The sequence below is a fragment of the Lipophrys pholis genome, assembly GCF_963383615.2.
Source record: "Lipophrys pholis genome assembly, chromosome: 1".
Taxonomy (NCBI): Eukaryota; Metazoa; Chordata; class Actinopteri; order Blenniiformes; family Blenniidae; genus Lipophrys; species Lipophrys pholis.
Genome location: NC_137635.1, coordinates 18,625,403 through 18,646,088, shown reverse-complemented (window position 1 = coordinate 18,646,088; position 20,686 = coordinate 18,625,403). Strand labels below are relative to the sequence as shown.

The 20,686-nt window shown below is 42.7% G+C and overlaps 1 protein-coding gene across 2 annotated transcripts; it reads left to right on the top strand.

Moving 5' to 3' along the window:
* Positions 1-285: 285 nt before the first annotated feature.
* On the top strand, positions 286-18,045 carry kctd17 (potassium channel tetramerization domain containing 17). 2 transcript variants are annotated; one of them, XM_080472403.1, is made up of 7 exons: positions 286-1,157; positions 11,613-11,721; positions 13,086-13,177; positions 13,702-13,848; positions 15,413-15,538; positions 16,057-16,189; positions 17,305-18,045. In XM_080472403.1, the coding sequence occupies exons 1-6, from the start codon at positions 804-806 to the stop codon at positions 16,147-16,149; spliced, it is 921 nt and encodes a 306-aa protein (XP_080328529.1). In that variant the 5' UTR covers positions 286-803; the 3' UTR covers positions 16,150-16,189; positions 17,305-18,045. The 2 variants fall into 2 exon arrangements, with proteins under 2 accessions (XP_080328529.1, XP_080328530.1); XM_080472404.1 differs by having other exon boundaries at positions 13,702-13,800; positions 17,305-17,476.
* Positions 18,046-20,686: the final 2,641 nt, after the last annotated feature.

The following is a 20,686-nucleotide window of genomic DNA, read 5'->3' as shown; positions in this document are numbered from 1 at the left end:
AGGTCCCTTTGTCGGGGTCAGTCCACAGAAAGCACCGCTGAATAACCGTTTTCACATAAAAACATTTTTTTATAAGAACTCGATTGTATATGTCGTTATTCATGGCACAGTGGAGGAACTCTTTGAAATTCATGTTCAGAAACGTTGTCCGGTGTAGGTACCAGATCTGTCCGGGCTACCAGATCTGTCCGGGGGTGGGGGGCGGGGCTTGCGCATGCGCTCAGGCTACCAGATCGGTCCGGGGCGGAGTTCGTGCCTGCGCCTGTCAAAGACGTCACACACAATATTATCTACGGCAACGCCATATTAACAAACTACATTATGGGCTGGATCGATCGATAGATAGATAGATAGATAGATAGATAGATAGATAGATAGATAAATATTCTCCTAAGAATCCTACCTTTGTCGCTATGTCCAATATTATAATATTGTGTACGTATCTACAGATCTGGTAGCCCGGACAGATCTGGTACCTACACAGGTGTTTCCCATATGGACAGCAACCCTTTTAAGAACAACGTGGAGAAAAAAAGATCGTTTTGGCTGGTGTGGACATGGCCTAGGTTATGTAGTGAAGTTCCCGGTTTTACGTCGAAAGTGTTTCCGGATGCAGCGTTCTTGGTGACGTCAGAGCTCGCGGCGGCCCTAGGGTCGGGGCCTGTTCGGAGGGGGGGGGGGGGGGGGTTGGAGGAGAAGAAGCTGAGGCGGCAGCAGCAGCTGTAGGGACTCAGTGACGGACTGACGGACGCTCCTCTCCCGCCTTCGCCTCTTGCCTCGCCGGAACCTTCTTCCCTTCCCAGATGGCGACGACAGCAGAGGACCTGCGGGAACTGGAGGACGTCGCCACGCCGCCGGCGGCCCCGGGATGCCAGCGGCACAACAGCAACAACAATAACAACAACAATAACAACAAAGACAGCGAGGCGGGGGAGAGTGCGACCTCCGCCACCGCCAGCTCCACGGAGTCCGGCGGGACGGCGCCGCAGAGCGTCAGTAACGGCTCGGTCATCAATCCCAACGGCGGGAGCAACGGCAAGTGGGTCCGGCTGAACGTGGGGGGCACGGTGTTCCTCACGACGCGGCAGACTCTCCTCAAGGAGCAAACTTCGTTCCTGTATCGGCTGTGCCAGCAGCAGGACCTGCACTCCGACACGGTAAAAAAACAAAACACTATTACACTGTTATAACAGTCACTTTGTCTTGCATCAGTCACAATACAACATCACTGATTTTATTCTTTCAAAGTTCTGCATGCAATCAAAGTTCAAACACCTGACAGATGTTTACAGCTGGATTTGATGCACACGTGCATCATCCCTGTTCCACGTTCTAAAAGGCAATCTTTTCACATGAGCAAAGTTTTATTTCACCTGGCTGAAGTCATTAGTTTGTGTGTATGATCTTAATATGAACTAAAGCCCACTTTTGCTGTTGGTGGCAGAATCTTGGTACTGCATCTCTTCCTGCATCCCAGCTGCCTTAAAAGGAATTTGAACGTCCCAAAAATCTACACTTCTTTTTTTTTTTCTGCTGCTGCATGAAGTTGCCTAATAACCAGCCAGTATACAGTGTGTGCACTGTGAGGCTCCCACGCTGTATTCTTTTCTTCACTGTGTGTGTGTGTGTGTGTGTGTGTGTGTGTGTGTGTGTGTGTGTGTGTGTGTGTGTGTGTGTGTGTGTGTGTGTGTGTGTGTGTGTGTGTGTGTGTGTGTGTGTGTGTGTGTGTGTGTGTGTGTGTGTGTGTGTGTGTGTGTGTGTGTGTGCGTGCGCTTCATTTTGTGGAGCAAATGGAGACTGGGGTCAGATGGATGAACACGTGCTTCCCTTCTGCAGGGAGCTGCACAGTTGATAGCCCTACAGCTGGCATCTTATGGGAAGAGAGAGAAGGAGATGTATTATGCGTCTCCCAGTCACATGTAGACCGAACACAGTGCGAGCTGGCAACACGCATAAATGATGCAGATTGCTATTATACTGTGGTCTTTGATGTGCGTGTGCGTCTGTGAGGGGATAAGTCCTTCTCAGAGACTGTAGCCCACTCCAAGTTGACATGTCGCTTTCAACCAAAAACCTAATTTCTTGGGTAGAATTTCCAATGCGTATTATTTTAAATTACAGTGTCTGTGTATACTTATTCTTTTGATTATCAGATTAAGTTAAGAACATCAGAGAGCCGACAGGAAATGAGAAGGAACGGATGACATTTAAGTAAGGCTCCTTGCTGGGCACCACCGGTGATAATACAATTACACAGAAAGCAACTGACAAGGCACTCCAGAGATGTTACATATAGCTTTTTAAACTTAAAGCTGCACCTAATATTTGATTAATCCATTGATTGGGGAATTACAGAAGCCTGGTATTATGACATTATCCAGACACCCAAGCACGGATCTCACCATCTGTTTCATATTACAGCTACAGAACGTGGATATCACTTTAATGTCTCACTTGTTGATGATCAATAGATTTATGATTGTGTCCTTGTTCAGAATAAAATCTGGTATGCTAAATCATTTACTATCAACGTAAGCTCGGTTGTGAAACTCTTCCTTATATGTCACCTTCCATCCGTCTTCTTTCCAGCGTTTCCTGAGTGAAAGCTCCTCATGACATTTCACTAATAGCAGGTTTGTAACCTGTGACACGGTGCAATGTGGATTTCAGAAATGTGTGTTTGACAATAAGTTGAGCTTCACCTTCATGTAGATCAGATGTTGTCTAGTTTAGGATTTTCTCCAAACAAGAACCACGGTGTGAAGTTAGCCGATTAGTTTATTGGGTGTGCGGGAGCGATGACTGCTGCGCCGCTAGGCACTGTGGAAAACAGAATTCCCGCGTGACCTTCAGCGAGGACTTGACAGAAGCTCCCTCTGGGCTGCCTCAAGATGCACAGCCGCATCCCTTTATCTCCTTCCTTCTTTTTCTCTCCCTCGTCCTTGCTTTTATTCCCGTCCTCGCAAGCAGCAGCTGACTTACTCTGGATGTACGTCACATGTTTTGTTTTGTTTTGTTTTTTTTGCGTGTTTGATATCTGTTCTGTATCACAAACTCAAGTAGCAGGAGGCACAGGAAGAGACTTAATTGAACAAATTATGTTTGGCTTTGTCACGCTGCTGTAGATTGATCTATCAGATGCAGACATGTTTCAGGTTATTGTTTAGGCTTTGGTTATTGCTCAAAGAGATTTGTATCATCTGTAGGCAGCCCTATGTATTATGTGTACTTGTGCCAAGTGGTTAGTACTCCAAGGCCACTCACAGTGGAACAAATTCCTTGCTATTTTCTGTAGAGAATAGGAAAATTCACAGGATTTATTGCAGCTCCAGTTGGAACAGAAAGGAATAGTGTTGTTATGTTTGGTAGTCAGGATGCTTCTAGTTGACTCGGCTGTATGAATATTAGACGGTAGATATAAGTCTTTAACCCCAGAAGCCTCGTGACTATCCACGTTTCTTTGAATAGACGTTGACTAGTACATGCTGCTTTCTGAATGCAGGTTTTATTCTAACATTGGGAATCTGCAGACACATCCCCTCTGCAGAACGTAGCTCTACAGGATTATCCTGTGTTGGGTCCGCCTCAGTGCTAATTAAATGGATCACAAAACCACGCTTGTTGGGGATCTAAGGAACCCCTGTCATTGACTCCTTCCAGTGTTTGGACACACACAAACCCTGCCCCGTGTATAGGTCAGGAAAAGTTTAAAGCTCACATTGAAAAGACTTTGAAGGTGCTCATTGAATCAGCAAATTAGGGGACTGAGGCTGGGACCCGCCTCTGCTCCTGTTGTTTGGTACACACAGCAAGTGGAGGCTGAATCACTGCACGGTTCACCTACGTTCAACCATGTGTTTTCCTCTTTCAGGAGATGATTTTATCTGTGTGCCGCCGTTACTCCCCCCCCCCCCCCCCCCCCCCCCGCTTGGAGGCTTCTTGCCTGTTTTTAACCCCCCACATAGATGCAGACAGTCTGTCTGTATGCGACTGTCTTAATAAGATTACAGCCACTCCAACTGCCCCTGCACCCTCAGCGAACACGCAGTTCTTTTCAATTGACTAATGTGGATTGAAGATTCATCCCAAGCCAGTTACAACATGATACACCTTTACACATTATCTTGATCTTGATTTTTCTTTATTTTGCTTAACTTTTCCTCCCAATCCCACCAGTACTTGCCTCTTTTCACAGTACCAGCATGGATTCCATCACATGCCTGGACTCGCGTAATTACTCTTATCTTTCCTGTGAAATGTCTAATATGAAGACAGAGGACACTAATCTTGAACAAAGCTGCAAACCTGCAGTATTGTTATCAGCATGTTGGAAAGTTCTGAATTTGGCTGACGGAGCAAGAACCTGTCAGACCCGAGACTTTAAGGTGTCATCAGAATTGAAAATGTTATTTTCCTTTGTTTGTTTTTGTGTTTGTAGAAACAGGATTTTTGCCAAAATGACGCAACACATTAATTCACCAAATTGAGGTAAACAAGTGACTCTTATCTAAACAAAAAATTGTTTGGTTGAGCAGCTTATAAATGAAAAACGGTCAGAAATTAGTCCTAATTGTGGTTATTAAGAGCTCTTTGGAGCCTTTAAACCAGGAGTGTCTGACACATTTTAGTTCAGTGGCCACATATGAGCTAATCAGGCTTGAATGGGCTGTAAAGATCAAATAATGGTAAAATAACTTTTAAATTTAAACTTTAAAGTTAAAAAAAATTCTATACTTTCACAAAACTAAACAATTACAATGGAAAATTACTAAAATCTCAACATAAAGCCAATTTTAATGAAACCTGGTGCAAAATACAGTGAAATGTCCCCAAAAAACCTCTCCTATAGCTGTTGCATTATATTTATTTTTGTAAACTCTGACAGCATGGCTTCAAGGCTGGTTGCTTTCATGTCATCATCACAATATTCTCAGTTCGGGTCTCAGTGTTGTGTTGTTTTCGTTGCTCTTAACAAATGTGTCTAAAAAAAGTTATGTTTTCTTTGAAATTTTTACCTTTGAGCTGCATTGTCTTCTCAAATAGGGAGGGTTCACCGCAATCTAAAAGCGAACTGAATTTTGCTGGCAGTGCTAACACCAGCAGTCTTTGTTTTATTTTTTTCCCCAGAAATACATGCTCCCAAATGTAGCACCATTGATGCAGTGTTTTTCTGGCCACCCCGCTGAGTGAAAGCACATACATTTAGATTTTTCTAATCACGCGGGAGCTGCTTTGACGCCTCCTACATTAAAAATGTCACCATCACTAAGGAGTCACTGGTTCAGTCAGACCATCTGTGATCAGACCGCGGATAAATAAGGCCAAGCCCCAATTAAAAATCACACTCAGAAGTTCTCTCACACCTGGCCCAAACAATGTCGCCACAAAGCAACAACTGTAAAATATAAAAATCGAAATTGGGCTCAGACCAGTCCTGTAGGTCTGCTATGTAAGTTTATTGAATTTTAGGTTTGTGTTCTAAATAATACCACAAATGCTCCGAATAACATGTTAGTTCCCACTTTTTGGAAATGTCAAGATATTTTCTCAAATTCCTAAAGAAAAGATAGAAAAGGACAACACGTCACTCAGTTGTATGTGTTTTTGTGCCAGTACTTCACAAGCCTGGGACGACTGACTGTTGATTGATTGAGGCTGATGGTCGGCTGTCATGTTGAATTAGATAAAACATTAAACATATGCCCTAGTTCTCTTTAAATTGTGACGCGCCTGAGCACTAGATATTTTTCCTTCAAGCTACGGCAGCTGAAAATTGTAAATACAATAACGGGTGTATTTCAGTGCAGAAGCCTCCTACAGGTGTGTGTGTGTGTGTGTGTGTGTGTGTGCGCGTGCGTGCGTGCGTGCATTCTGAGAAGTGAACAAAGCTTTTGTTTGGCTATTGGTGATTACCCACGGGATTCATTTCCCTCCACAGGGAGATGTTGTGGATTCGCATCATATTTCCCGGAACAAATGTTCTGTAAACCATTAACTCATTCAACTAGTGTCGCTCTCCTCCTCACAGTGGCAAATAATGCCTCGTGGTGGCACTACAGCCTTTGGGGTCCAAACCAATGTTTAAATTAATGTAGGTGATTAATGTAATTATGCAACATTGGCTTCTTGGTGCTGAATATTGTGAGATTTGTGTTTTTTAGGGGAATCAAAACATCTTGAAGATGGAGACTGTTTGCACATTATAGGATTTGCTTCATTTCAGACAATGTTTGCGTTCATATGGCATCGTTTTGAAAACATTGTAGTTGGTTGTTTTTGTAATGAACCTACACACAGATACACGCAGAGAGTTGTGTTGTGTTTTCAGTGGCACCGAGCACTCGAGGCCATGTAAATGGACATCTAGAACGCAATGAAAGTTTTCAGTTTTTACTTGAAAACGTTGTGTAAACGGGGCTCAGTTGTATGAATATCTTTCCTGAGGGTACTCTTGGGAATTTTGAACAGTAACAAGTAAGACTGTGCTGTTATAAACGGGCTCAAAGGTTGTGGCAATATGGAAAACCGGGACCAAAATGCAAGCCGTAGAGTCGCAACTAAAAACAAAAAGGCATTCAAAAGTAAAGATAGTCACCAAAGCATTTGAATCAGTTTTCCTCCAAGCAGTGGTGTGCGTGCGTGTGTGTGTGCGTGCGTGCGTGCGTAGTTGTTGTTTTTTTCAGTTCAAAACCGAATGAGAAAATCCCACTTCCTTTTTGTCAAGGACACTGGAGTGATGCTAGCTCTCACACGCGTTTCCATAATGTCTGCAGCCGTGAAGATGAGAGACAAGGCGGGAGGAACTTTAAGGCTACATTTAACAGTGTGACAGGCAATTTGTTATCTACCACATTAATTAAAGGAAAGTCTAAGAAAGCGACTCTCGATTCTGCCAGGATAAATCCCCGTGCATTAGAGACACCGTGGCTCTGACACATTCACAAAGATTTTCCCCCAGTGCTGTCATGCCCACACTGTCAAGTCAAGTCACGTTGATGAGGCGTTGGTCCATCCTCCACTGCAGCGCCGCCTTTTTAAAATATGTTTGTGTGTGTGTGTGTGTGTGTGTGTGTGTGTGTGTGTGTGTGTGTGTGTGTGTGTGTGTGTGTGTGTGTGTGTGTGTGTGTGTGTGTGTGTGTGTGTGTGTGTGTGTGTGTGTGTGTGTGTGTGTGTGTGCTCTTTGCTGCAGTCCCAGCCCCATCATGCTTAAAAATCACAGATTTTTCAGTACAGACACACATAAACGCTGCGTTCATACCACTTAATGTTCACATCGCATCCCTCCATCCTTTCTCTATCTTGTCTTTGTGCCTCTGAGCTACAAACATGAGAACCACATGTGTCTTCATCTCCTGCATCCTTGACACCGTGGCTTTACTGCTTTGTGGCCTTACTTGGCATTTGCGTGTGTGTTTACCCTTCATTTCTTAACTGGAGGTTATTATTCGTGCAGAAATACTTTTGTCTTGTCCTCTGTTGATTGTCACGTCTCTCCCTCCGGCTGCCGTCCCCCCCCCCCCCCCTCATCCATCCCTCACTCCGCCACGTCGCCTTCCTGCTTCACACTCTGAATCCGTCCGTTCGGGTCCGTCACGGCCCTTGTTCGTTCTATTAATTTCATTTGTCAAATTGGGGATGGCTCATCAGAAAACTTGCTGGATTGGAGGGGGTGGGTGTTGGTGAGAAAGTAATTCTCTCTGAAAATTGGACGGCACCGCGTCTATCAGTCAAAAGTGTCTTCTTGCTTCCATCAGGATTTCTATTCTTGTGACCGCCGGGCAGTGTATTTATTTTCAGATTGCTTCTCTTAGTCTGCCTCTGGAGATGACGGGTTAATAGACAGGGATGAAAAACCTGCATTGCAGGGGCAGCAGGTAAACCTTCATTTAAGGGGGGACACATCCATTTCTGTGCTGTACACTCGCAAAATTTGGTTTCATTAATCCGTCGAACACGCTTAGAATTTTAAAATACACAGATGATGTTTGTCCCTGAGACCATATTGAGATCGAAACGTTTCTCTACCGGCCCGACAGAAATGAAGCTTGGGAATAATTCACACATTGCAGTCATAAGAATACTTGGCGCCGTCCTCAATGATCGTTCCATACGCAGCAGCTCCCTGTGAAAAACGGAGGCGGGTTTGATTATGACAGCACGTGAGACTGAAACATAGAATACAGTATTGAAGAGGAGTCATGTATCGATACATGGAAAAATCCCTGCAAATTAGTTATTGTATCTCTTTTTTCATTGTCTTTTTGTGTGGCAGTTCGCAGAGAATGTCAGAAAATAATAAAAATCACATTGTATTTTGTTCATTATATCTTTAGCTATATACCAGCATTTTTTAATGCCCGTATGTTGAAAAACAGTATCCCATATTACGTATTCTGGAAAGCAAACATGCTAAATGGATAGTGTATTTTATTTTTGTGCGCCTGCAGGCACAATCCTCAATGCATCAAGTAAGTAGATCAGCTTTCATGTGGTTGTAGTTTTAATATGAGCGAGCCTTTAGTATATCTGCTTGTGGAGTCTGGCCACATGCATGTATTTTTATGTATGTTTATGAACTGCAGGAGGACACCAGAATACCCCGACGAAACCCAGCAGTTATTCACATTTTATAGAAAATATCCTTATGGGAGCCTTGATGCCATTGCCAATGTTAGTGTGTGCAGGATGTGCAAGATGCTGCTGGAGGCCGTTGCTTGTATCCTGTCGCTTCAGTAAGCAGTCAAAAGAGTCCGTGGTGTGAATAGAGCGGGTCCGCTTTATCAAGCCGGACATCTTCTTTTCCCACATTGTTGTTTGGATTTCCAAAGGAGTGACGGTACACGCCACCAGCTAAATGCTGGTGTATGTTTTAGAGCCTTTTGATGCCTCTCATGTGATAGCACAAAGAGTTATGTCACTACTTTAGCACCTTCCAGCATCTCAATGCTGGTTTTCTTGTTGTAAAGGTGCCGTTAATGCCATCTCGGGGAGAACTTACATTTTAAAGTTCTGTGGTTTCTCCTTTTATAAAGCCACCACCACTTCCTCTGTACGCTCATGATTTTAGGAGGAATTTCCCTGGAAGTTCCTTTTTTTTTTTTCCCCCTTCTTCTCTTCATGTGAAATTCTCTCTAAAAGGAGACTGCACTCTCAGCAGTCATCACGAGGATGTGAGTATGTTGAGGAGGGGGAGGCTGTAGTAGTGACGTAACAGCCAGACGCGCGAAGCCTGAAGGCGGGAGAGAGGCCGGCTGCAGACGCACGTGTGAGCGCCGAAGTCACCGTCATCTCCTCCTTGCCTCTCTATTCAGGATCTCCTCCAGGCGCTGGCTTGTTGGGATGACTTTTATCCAGCAGTGGCTCTTTTGTTAAGCCGGCTCTATAACGAGACTGTGCTTCAAGCAGACGCCAGCGGGAAAAGCAGGGCGTGTGTGTGTTTCTTTTAAAGAGGCTGTTGTTGTGACCTAACAGACGGCTCTCGCACATGTGAGCATAAAAGTTCTTCTTTTTGGTCTCATTGCAAAAGGTTCATGGGTATTTTTTAGCAAAGATAGTCATGAATTTCTTTGCTTTGGTTATCCTACTAACTAGCTTTTTTTTTTTCCTTTTTTTTTTATTTGGAGAGCATGACTTTAATATGACTATAACTGATCTAATGGTGTAGAATGCAAGGTTCAATGATAACCAGGCAGCTCTTACTTTGACAAGAAAATCTTAAAAACTATTGTGGAAAACTCAGTTGGCAACATGAAAACCGTTATAGTTACTGTATATCAGAGGTGGCATTGTGTTTTTAATTCTGTAGAAATCTTCCAATTTAATGGGGTACATTTTTCAAGTATCCATACTGGACTTGAATATTAATTGGTCCAATTGATTTGGATTTTTACTCCTGTTTGAACTTAAGTCTCTGTACTTTTTCCTCCTCACATTCCAACTGGCTCGCGACTTGTTTTAACTTTTACGTCAAACCTTCATGTGGCCCTTTAGTTCTGCTTGAACAGCCCTCAGGGTGTTCATTTATTTATTCATTTGAAAAAGGCAATAACAATTTATGACAAACCACATATTTTGCATTTAGTCCTTTTCCATTTTTTTTTCATATGGCATCATGTGCATATCCATGTGGGCATATTGGCCGAAGTCTGTAGGTGACCCCATATGGCGTGGCTTGACCCTACAGAGAGTCTCAAACCGCCATCTGCACGCTCAAGGACTTAATATATATTCTTCCACAGAGTGTAATTTAGCATGTTTGCTTTTCAGCATGTCTATATGATCTCACTTACCCGCATCTATGCAGCTTGCACTTCTGTGCTGATTTCCACTTCCGCTACACACTCACATATTTTACGGCACATGAAAATATATACCACTAAACAATTTAACCAAGCGGGCTTCCACATTCAAATTTTCTTCAGAAGAAAAGGTCTTCAAAAGAAGAGCGAGAGAAAAATTAAAAAAAATAAATAAAAGGAGACAGAGAATGGTTTCATGAAACTTTGAAGTGGTCATACAATGTGGTTATATATATAATATATTAGGGATATATATTTAATCCATTTATTTCATTTATTCCATATTCGGTCAAATTTGTCTTTTTCAATTCTCATATAATAGGTCAAATCTTCCATTTTAAATATTTCCAGAATAATTCCATGCCAATCTTCCAGTGTAGGTGGATTCGGGTTAGTGTTTCTGGTAATAGCTTTTTTACGAGCCGCCAAAAGGGCCTGCGGCAGTTTTGTATCTCTCCTCTGCTTCAAACAAAGAATATGGCCCAAGTGTAGGTTTTCAAAGTTCAGAGGTATTTGAGTCTTGAATACTGTATTTATTCTTATCCTAATACCCCTCTCAGGGTGTTCTGAATCAAATCAAATTTTCTGTTACTGGCTTTACTACATATAAAATGGCTAATTCCTTCACGTTATTGTCCATTGTCACATTATTGATTGTTAAACAGTGTCTTGTACCATGGCTGGCAATTATTACCACACAAATATGGTCTTTCACAGTGGAAAAAAAAAGATGGTTAATTAAAAAGAATCTAGTTTTTTGTTACTGGACTCAACATTTTGAAAAGTATACCCATGATTTCCAGAAAGACTGGGGAAGATTCTGAGAAAAACTCACTCAGAGTAACAGTACCTCATCGAAATTATGTTTTGAAAAAAAGCTTCTTCTTTTTAATGAAGAGACTATTCTGTTATTGAATTTAAGTAATTCATCTCTCAGCCCTCAATAGTAGTACTCGATTTGCATGTGGCCTTTGGGAAAATCAGTTGCCCACCACTGTTCTAAGTAGACGATTTCACAATGAGATGATCAAACTAGCTGATCTGCAGACGATTGATAAAAAGCGATTGAGTTACATTAATCATGGTTTTATAGCAAAAATTCCTCTATCTGACTCAGTACTGTAAAATAAGTTGAATCAGGAGTATTACTTACGAACATAGTCTTTGAGTTAGTCAATTGCTGCTTATTTGTTTGGGAATAAAGACACTTCATACCCATAACATTTAACACATTTAGGTTGATTAAAAACTCTGAGCTGTGTATGACGTGATGTCGCTATAATGGACTGTTGTTTGTTTCCGTCCCTTGAACAGGACGAGACGGGGGCTTATGTGATTGACAGAGACCCCACCTACTTCGGACCCATCCTGAACTACTTGCGACACGGCAAGCTGGTGTACAACAAGGAGCTCGCTGAAGAAGGTCTCGTACGCTTTGACTCTGACCATGTGGCTTCTGCCTGCATTAGTTTGTCTTGGCAGAAATCCAAATATTTTTATATGTGTATATCTGGAACACTTTTAAATGCATCATATGAAATTGTTAGACCTCAAGGCTCTTGCAGTTTGTCGTTTAATGGGTTTTTTTTGTGCATAAACAACTCTAACATCGTTTATTATGACCACGATGTCCTGACAATTGGAGCCGACAAGCTAACAATTAGACATTGAAGTAGCATTACTTTAACAGTTGATACGTTCAAGATGGATATAAAATATATAACTTCAATCATTTATGCAGCACGTTTGCCAACTTTGAAGCTTACGCCTACAGCTTGCTGACTCAGCAGATTTCAATTGTTATTTGAGGTGCTGCAGCATTTATTTACGAAACTGTACACTTCTCACAGCAGTACACTTTAGTCTGATTTATATCGGCCTACTCTCCATGATAAGACGGCCAAAGGCTCGCGCTCTCTCAAACTGACGTATGATTAAATCCAGCACAGGAGCTGAGCTCGGTTATCTTGTTTCATTGTGACTGAAAGTCACATAAAGATCTGCTGAGTAGAATAAAATGGCACATGAACTTTAAATGTAGCAAACAAAAAAAGAATGGAAATATATCATGTGGTTGTAAAAGATTCCGAATATTGTATTTATGTTAAAGAAGCATTTACTTTTATTCCAAGGCAATGATATTATTAAAACTGAAGGAAAGAAAATTAGTACACTCAATGGAAAGAATATAAATTATAGACACATATATTAAAAAAACAAGATCTACAATATGTGTGTGTACTTTTGAGAAAAATTTTGATCAAATTTTTGACTGGGTGCTTTGTAATCAAATAATGACATTTATATTGCATCTCATTTGAGGCAAGAAGCAACTTTTTCAAATTTAAACCGAATGTGATGAATGAATGTATAAAAAGATTTACATCTGTCCATATGCCTCTTCTTTTTAAACGAATAATGCATACAGTTGAGTGTTGTTTAAGGTTTAAATAAAACACTTGGAGTAACTTCAGCGTACGTTTAGTTTTGAGGTGAGACTGAAGACTTGAATTGCTTCAATTATATTTAAACTCTTTGTTCATCCACCTTTGATGCTTGGTGCACTGAGGATTGAGAGTTAGAAATAAAGCAGGATTAAAGACAGTATTTTTATTTTAATACATTGGTTCTTCTATATTTAGCCATAAAACCATTAAAGTCCCAGCCCTAGTACAAATATACTAATGTACAATGTGTAAAAATATGTTATTATGAAACAATGGAAAACCTTTAATGCCAAAACAAGAAAACTGCACATCGGCTGAGTTGTGTGTCTTGTGTTGCAAGGTGTGCTGGAGGAGGCCGAGTTTTACAACATCACCCCGCTGATCAAACTGATCAAGGAGAGGATCATAGAGAGGGACTCCAAAGCCACGCAGGTAAACACAGAACCTGGTGAAAGTGATTTTATCGTGATAATAGAGTTTGTAATCCACCTTTTAATGTCTCTGCCGTCAGTCTCGTGCCGTGTCAATGATACAGAAATCCAGCACTTTGGTGTTTTGCTATTTGAACCCAAATCACACTGTACAGAGACACACTGCCATCAGGTGTAAGGGTGATGCTATTCTCTGAAGCAGAAACCCTCCTGCCGTGCACCAGGCTGCTCTCGTCGTGCTTTTCCTTTCTCCCTCGCTCTTACATAATCACTCAAACATACGCCCACCTCCCCTGCGCTCTACTGTTCTTCGTTGGACTCGCAGCTTGTGTTCGCCTGGACTCAAATATGCTGCAAAACTGTGAGAAAGTGTCAAATTTGTAGCCAGTCCACATTGTTGAATTCATCTCGAATCGCTTTAACAGATTCAGTCTCGCACCAGAAGGAATATTGAAGCTTTACTGTTGCTGCTGCAGACTTTGTCGTCTCTCTGGGTCCTCACTTCAGTCGTCTCTCCTCCCCCAGCAGGTGCCCCCAAAACACGTCTACCGGGTGCTGCAGTGTCAGGAGGAGGAGCTGACCCAGATGGTCTCCACAATGTCGGACGGCTGGAAGTTTGAGCAGGTCAGCGTGCGCACCTGCAGAAAGCCCCGCACCGGACTGCTCTGGACTGTGGGTTGGACTCACGCTGCTGCTGACCCTTCAATCTTGACCCCTGGTCGTGACCCCCTTGGCCCTGGCCAGAGTCCTTCTGTCTGCACCCCCACCCCCTCCAAAGAAATGAAAAGAATAGATGATATCTAAAGTCTGTCTTAATACAGAGAGTCACTGTGAGCTTTAATTGCAGGTAGTTCCAGCCTTTATTAGTTCACTCCATTAAAATGTGTAGAGTAGTTCGGTTTTATATTTGCACCGATTGTGCATTTTCTTTTCCTCCTTATGTCATTTTAATTACTATTTTGAAGCAATACTCATTCTAACGATACACATTCTGCATGCCAATTAATTCTACTGCTAACATGACTTCTGAAGCTTCAGCGATCACATTCACAGTCCGACAATTGAAATCAGTTTCACATTGGATTCAAATGTGACTGAATTTCATTGTGAATTCAGACTTTTTAAACTTCAGACTCGTTATATTTGCATTACATCTTCAAAACTTATGCCAAATAATTTCTCGTGTTTTAAAAGCATCTTTACAATCGTTTTGTATCGGCCCACACTGACGACGTCCCTGAACGCACCTTGCTCAGGCACATTCCGTAGAATATCTGCAGCTGCTCTGCTAAACATGGAGCTCGCCTCCTACTAAATGAACCCAGACTACTCAGCTTAGTCGCCTTCTCTTCGTTATTGTAATGGGTTGTCAAACTTCTGGCGCACATCATTGATTTTTAATTACAGAAGGCTGGTGCTTCGCTTTATAGTTGAAGTTTAGAAGATGCATATGTGTTTCAGTTGTGTTCAGTGTGGCCACAGGTTGTGTCCAGCCCTCACGGGGCTGGTTTGACCAACAGGATTATGATCTTCTCTCTGACCGGAGTCTGGGTTAGCAGTTAGTTTCAGTCTGAAAATGTGCATTTGATTCTTATCATGATTCTGAATATCTTGTAGATGTGTAGAGGATGGATGACGTTAGAGGACAAACACAGTCCAGTATATCCTGTCACCCTGTGAACAGCCTGCTGGGAATGAGTGACCTACTAACTGTGTGAACGCACAGGAAAACTCTATTGATGCTTCTGACCTCGTGGGTCATTGTGATGTCAGTTAGCGATCTCTCAGTGTGTTGATATGTTTTGAGAGGATGGAGTCAGTAATGCGTCTCCAGCTTGATGAGATTGTTGTGCGGGTTCAGAGTGTAGGTTTAGTGCCTTCCCTTCCTCCCCCACGCCTCTGCTCCATCGCATGCCACGTCACTTTGATTTGAAGCTGACCCGCAGTTGGTGGATTTTGTGGGGGGGGGGGATTGCTGTTCCAGCAAGTTCACAGCACTTCTCGTTGAGTCCACTGCTGCGCGTTTGTGTGTCGTAGAAAAGCTGTCCCCTCTTTGCTCCCCTCCCTACACTCGCCTGCATGAGCTCAAGTCTCCTTCCCTGCTTTCAGAATGAGCTCATCTCTTTTCAGCTGTTTTCTCTCCTGTGATGTCTGATTCCCCCTGACGCTCACCTTCTTCTCTCTGTCTGTATCCCTCTCTCTCTGGTTATGTCTCTGTGTCTCGCTCCTTTTCAAGATGGTGAACATCGGCTCATCGTACAGCTATGGAACAGAGGACCAGGCCGAATTTCTCTGTGTGGTGTCCAAGGAGTTGCACACGCCGGGATCTGGCCTGAGTCCAGAGCAGAGCCACAAAACCAAGGTGATCCTCACAAACATGCCTCACTATGAGAACCAAGCTGCAAGCCTGTGTGTGTGAGTGTGTGTGTGTGAGTGTGTGTGTGTGAGTGTGTGTGTGTGGGGTCCTTCTCCCCCGTTGTGTATGTGTGTATTTCTGTTTTGTTGTGGCGCATGTGAAGTGTCACCTCCTTTCATTGAAGTGTATGCGAGTCTGCTTTGATCCTGCACTCTCCACTGAATGCTGCAAATGTCACGCGCCTCGAAATGTCATTCACAAACACGCTCACTCCATCATTCACACAGCTCTGACTCTCTTTCCTGCTATCGATCCTCCTCTTCCTCCCTCTCGCTCTCTCTCTTTTTCTCTTTCTTCCCCTTTCACTTGGATATATTGATATATATCTGTTTTTACCTCTCGATTCCTCACTTCCCACCCACAGACACTCATCAACATGTTCATCTTTTTGTCGTTTTTGTCTTGTTTTTTTTTTTCCTTTTCTTTTACCCCCGCCCCACCTCCCTCCTTCATGCCGAATGAAGCCGGCAGAGATGCAAGAGGAGGAAGCAGCGAAGGATGAGGAGGAGGAGCAGGGGGGGAGAGATACCACACCAAATGAGTGGCTTAGAGAATGAGGGAGTCATGTTTCTTTGTTCCAAAGAGAGGCGAGAATGGGTGAGGAACTGCGCAAACAGACGTGTTAGTGGGTAGATCTAGTAGATTTTAGTGTGTGTGTGTGTGTGTGTGTGTGTGTGTGTGTGTGTGTGTGTGTGTGTGTGTGTGTGTGCGCGTGCGTGATTGCGTGATTGCGTGCAGAAAAAGGATATTTCATGACACAGCACTGAGTATGACCTCTTTGTTTCACTTCTTCCTGAAAACTTAAAAGAAGTTTTAAGATGAAGGACCTATGCAAACAGACACAACAGTGACATTAACAGACTGCGACTAGTTTTACTCAGATCTTGTAATACATAAAATCATTTTTTCTCTAATACAGCGTTAAAGGGGGGAAAACAATCATTATGTGTGTTTGGTTTCCTCAGAGTTGTACCTGAAAGCTTCTGGTAACATTAACTTTTTCAGTCATTCACACCTGCATAAAGGGGTTTCCCTGGAAGTGCATGGCAGGTCATCTTAAGGTATTACCATCTGCTCCAATCATGAGTGAGGAAATTATTAGGCCGTAAATCACAACATCTCATCGCATTTCACTGCTTCAAGAATCCAAAAATGATAGAAAAACAATCAGCATTACAAACGCAGCTTAAAAATGACCTAGATTTTCATCAAACACATGAATGAACTATGAAATCCTCAGTATGTGCTTTTATTTTGACTCGTTGACTATTTAACGCAGCGTGCCTGTGTATGGTGTCCTGTACACATACTCTGTGTGGCTGAGCAGTGACCCAGAGCAGCCTTACAGATATCGATCAATCGAGCGCTGCGTCTCTTCAGGTTCTCATTACCAATGCTGTGACATGGAATATCTCTGACCTTTCAGTGCAGCAATAGTGGTAGATGTCCTTGACAGTCTGTGTTCGTACGTGCAGTGTTGATGTCAAAATCACAGTGTTACACACACACACACACACAGACACACACAGACACACACACACACACACACGTGTCGTTATGCATGACAGTCTAGTCATTTCCTCTCACCATATTCATCATCACCACCATCAATCACAGCCAAACCACAGCTTAGATTGTACTGAATGACTGAAGTTGTTTTGCAACTGATAAACGATCCCTAATGTCTTTTATTTCTTTTCTTCGTTTTGCAGCTTTTCCAGCTCCACGGCTCCCGGATGTAGAAAGAGATTTCCTATTTTCTAACCTTGTGACTTTCTCTACATGGTGTATGTGTGTGTCGCATCAGTGGACCGTCGTAAAAATGTGTAGCACAATTATTGACTGAACGACAGTTAGCATTAGCAAATTAGCACCCCCCCCCCCAAAAAAAAGACAAGCCAGTTAAAACAATCCCTTCAAAAGTAGTTTTTTTTTTTTTTTTTGTAGCTCTTTAATAAGCTGAATTATTGGTGTGTGTAAATATTACATGGTCAAGGGCAGTAGTGGAGCTTAGTAAACCATTATCCAAAGATCTCTGTAAAGGTCAACTGAGCCACACCGTGGAAGAGAGTGTTGAATCTACATTAGGGAGGCTGGCTTTGTCTTGGTTACCCTGCAGAGCTGCTGCTAGGATCCGGTTGCACCCGAGCTGTGCGGCGTTTGGGTCATTTCATCTCCTAATGAGGCGTTTGTCGACTCTCTGCTGCCTTCTGTCGTCGTGGTGATGGATGCAACTTTTCATCATCCCCATAGTGTCACATTTATTTTTGCAGGTCTGGAGGGGGAAAACAAAGTCACTTAGATCCCAACAGACTCGACTTTAAATAATAGTGATACATTGAAAATGCACTGATGTTACATGTTGGAATGTGCGTGAGGACAGGTGCAGATTCGATAGAAAGGTGTGTTAACCCACCTTTCTGAGCCTTATTTAAGGAAGGCCTCACACACACGAGTGACAGCGTCTAAATTTCTCAGCTGTGCCGGATGCTTTCAGCTCCCGTGCAGCTCGATCTCCCTGTATTATCATTGTATTACGTTGTATAAGCTGTGGAACTGAGGAGTAACTGTAACTTAAGAAGGTCAACAGCAGGTGGGGGGGGCGGTAGCTTACTGGATCTCATATAGGTGACTGTGAAAGCAGAAAACACACTCTGCTCTGCACCCTGTGGTGCTCTGAGACACACCTGCAGCACCTTGCAGCAGCAGCGGTGTGTCGCCATGGCTGGGATCCAGAGCCTGCCTTGTCCTCAGCTGACAGCGAGAGGCTGGTGTGAGTCAGGAAAAGCTTAAAACCGGAGGAGGAGAAGAAGAAGGCGTATTTTGCTTTTCTGATATATATATATATCGGTCCACAGCGGAGAGATTTGCCGCAGTGCAGGTGTGTGCGTGTGTGTCTGATTGAAAAGGATTTACAGAAGCAGGGGAGTAACAACAATCGACTTTTATCAGCGTCTGTTGGTAACATGTGAGAAATGCACCACAGAACAAATTTTGAATCACGGCATGATTCTGATCCACATGAATGGTCGTGGCGATTCGGTTGATTTCACCCAGCCGACACGTCTCCTTTGCATTAGCTAGTGTACGTCAGGATATACTGCATGAATAGACATTTAGGGATTATTACATCCAAGATGATTTAATTTCATGTCGTAACGTAGCAGATAATGTCTGAAATAACCCATTTAATTTGGGTGAATTGCTTTAACTGGGGACTATTTGTAGCTGTGATGATTTGCAACAAATGCAAAGCATCACTTTTGTGCTCCTTTCAAGCAATACAAGTTGATCTCTTCAAGTCTTCTGGCTGAGGTTTACCACAGCAGAGAGCTTGTGCTTGCCTCTGAGACTCCTGCAGCCGTGTTAAGTGTTGACTGTCAGCAGCTTACGTCCCACCTCCTGCTGTTAAGCTCCTGTGTGACGCCAACTGACCAGAAACGCACAACGAGGATGCACACACACGCACACACACAGGCTGTTTCAAACAGGCAATAAGCAGATGGTGGTCACATATTGAGACAATCCAGATTTACAATCGCAGTTGGTGTCTTTTTCTTCTGCTTACATTTTGATGATTAAGTCTGAATAATAAGCCTGCAAATGTGATATATTTTGTGAGTGTGCGTTCGTGCCTAGAGTAAATCGTCTAGTTTGTTTTCAGTGTCAAGTAGAAAGATATGCTGGATCTTTGGGATCCTCACAGTCTCCTGACACAGTGCATGTTTGGAGCTGCAGTTACTCAACATGTTTCTGATAATCATGACAGTGTCGTTAGGGGAGCGCAGAAGACTTGAAGGTTTGTTTATGTGGCTCTTTTTTCTCGGATCATTCAGTGCCTTGAGTTCAAGCAGCAAAAATCCACATATCTGACGATCCACATGTCAAATTTATCATCTGCGTTGATGTCTTATGTGAATTTCTTTCACATGGTTGTTTTATTATTTGGGATAAAGACTGCGTAGTTTGGGATGTTTGTGTAAATTTCGTTTATTCACGGTCAAGTAAAGAATAAACAAGCAGCCGCGTGTATAAGGTGAAGCTGTTTCATGGTTGTTAAAGCTGTCTTGTATGAAATGCGGCACATTTTTGGGATCTTTTATATCTTTTATTTTTAATTTATTTTTGAGGTTTATTTTTAGATGTTGGGCTGTACAGGGGGAATTTGGGCTTCAACTTCAACTTTCAGTTTTTACTGGGGGGGGGGGGATTCCTTTTTTACTACTTGTAAGACTAGCCTTTATGTTTGGCTAGCTCGATGATATTCAACAGTATGTTCAAATATAATCACCAAGTTTGCTGAATATGCTAGTTGTTAGTCTTCGTTCACGGAAATGCTGTTAACACCCCAAGAATAACATTTTCCTCTCAAATGAAAATACCGGTTTTATAAATGTTTGTTTGCATGTCCCGATCACTTTGCTGGATCCACGTTGAGAGGAACAGTGTGTAAGATGTTTGAGCAAGGCATCGCAAAATGGATTATATAGTCTTAAATATTTCCAAGTCGAGGAGAGGCTACGGTGATTTTTCAAGTGTTGCGGCCACCGTAGGCTCTCCTGCATGCATTTGAAAGTTTACAGCTTGTTTCTTTCTTTAATCCTACACACTGCACCTTTAACTTTGAACTTGTTCATTCATTGTAGACACATCTCTGCTGTATCATAGTGTTATCTCATATTTGGTGTGTGAAAGTGGACATAGCAGTGCTCTTTCATCTTTCTGTGTGTAAAAAAACCCAACACTTGACAGGCGAATCAAATAGAAAACGTTTGTCTCTGATGATGGAGTTTCCTTCATCTGCTGTCCAAAAAGCCTCACTGGTCTCTTGACTGTAATGGCAACTATACAAAGTGACACATGAATTGTAAACTCCTCAGACGACCGTACATGAGCTTCATGGAGCACTGTGTGTGTGTGTGTGTGTGTGTGTGTGTGTGTGTGTGTGTGTGTGTGTGTGTGTGTGTGTGTGTGTGTGTGTGTGTGTGTGTGTGTGTGTGTGTGTGTGTGTGTGTGTGTGTGTGTGTGTTTTTATTTCATTGAATTTCAACATCGTGTAACATCTTCAACAAAGTGACAAAAAAATTTTTTTTT

What these genes read in the sequence shown, in the direction of transcription:
- kctd17 (XM_080472403.1), top strand. Translation starts at nt 804, where the DNA reads ATGGCGACGACAGCAGAGGACCTGCGGGAACTGGAGGACGTCGCCACG. An exon ending in GGGACTCCAAAGCCACGCAG is followed by an intron (nt 13,178 to 13,701) that starts GTAAACACAGAA and finishes CTCCTCCCCCAG; the next exon opens with CAGGTGCCCCCAAAACACGT. An exon ending in AGCAGAGCCACAAAACCAAG is followed by an intron (nt 15,539 to 16,056) that starts GTGATCCTCACA and finishes TGCCGAATGAAG; the next exon opens with CCGGCAGAGATGCAAGAGGA.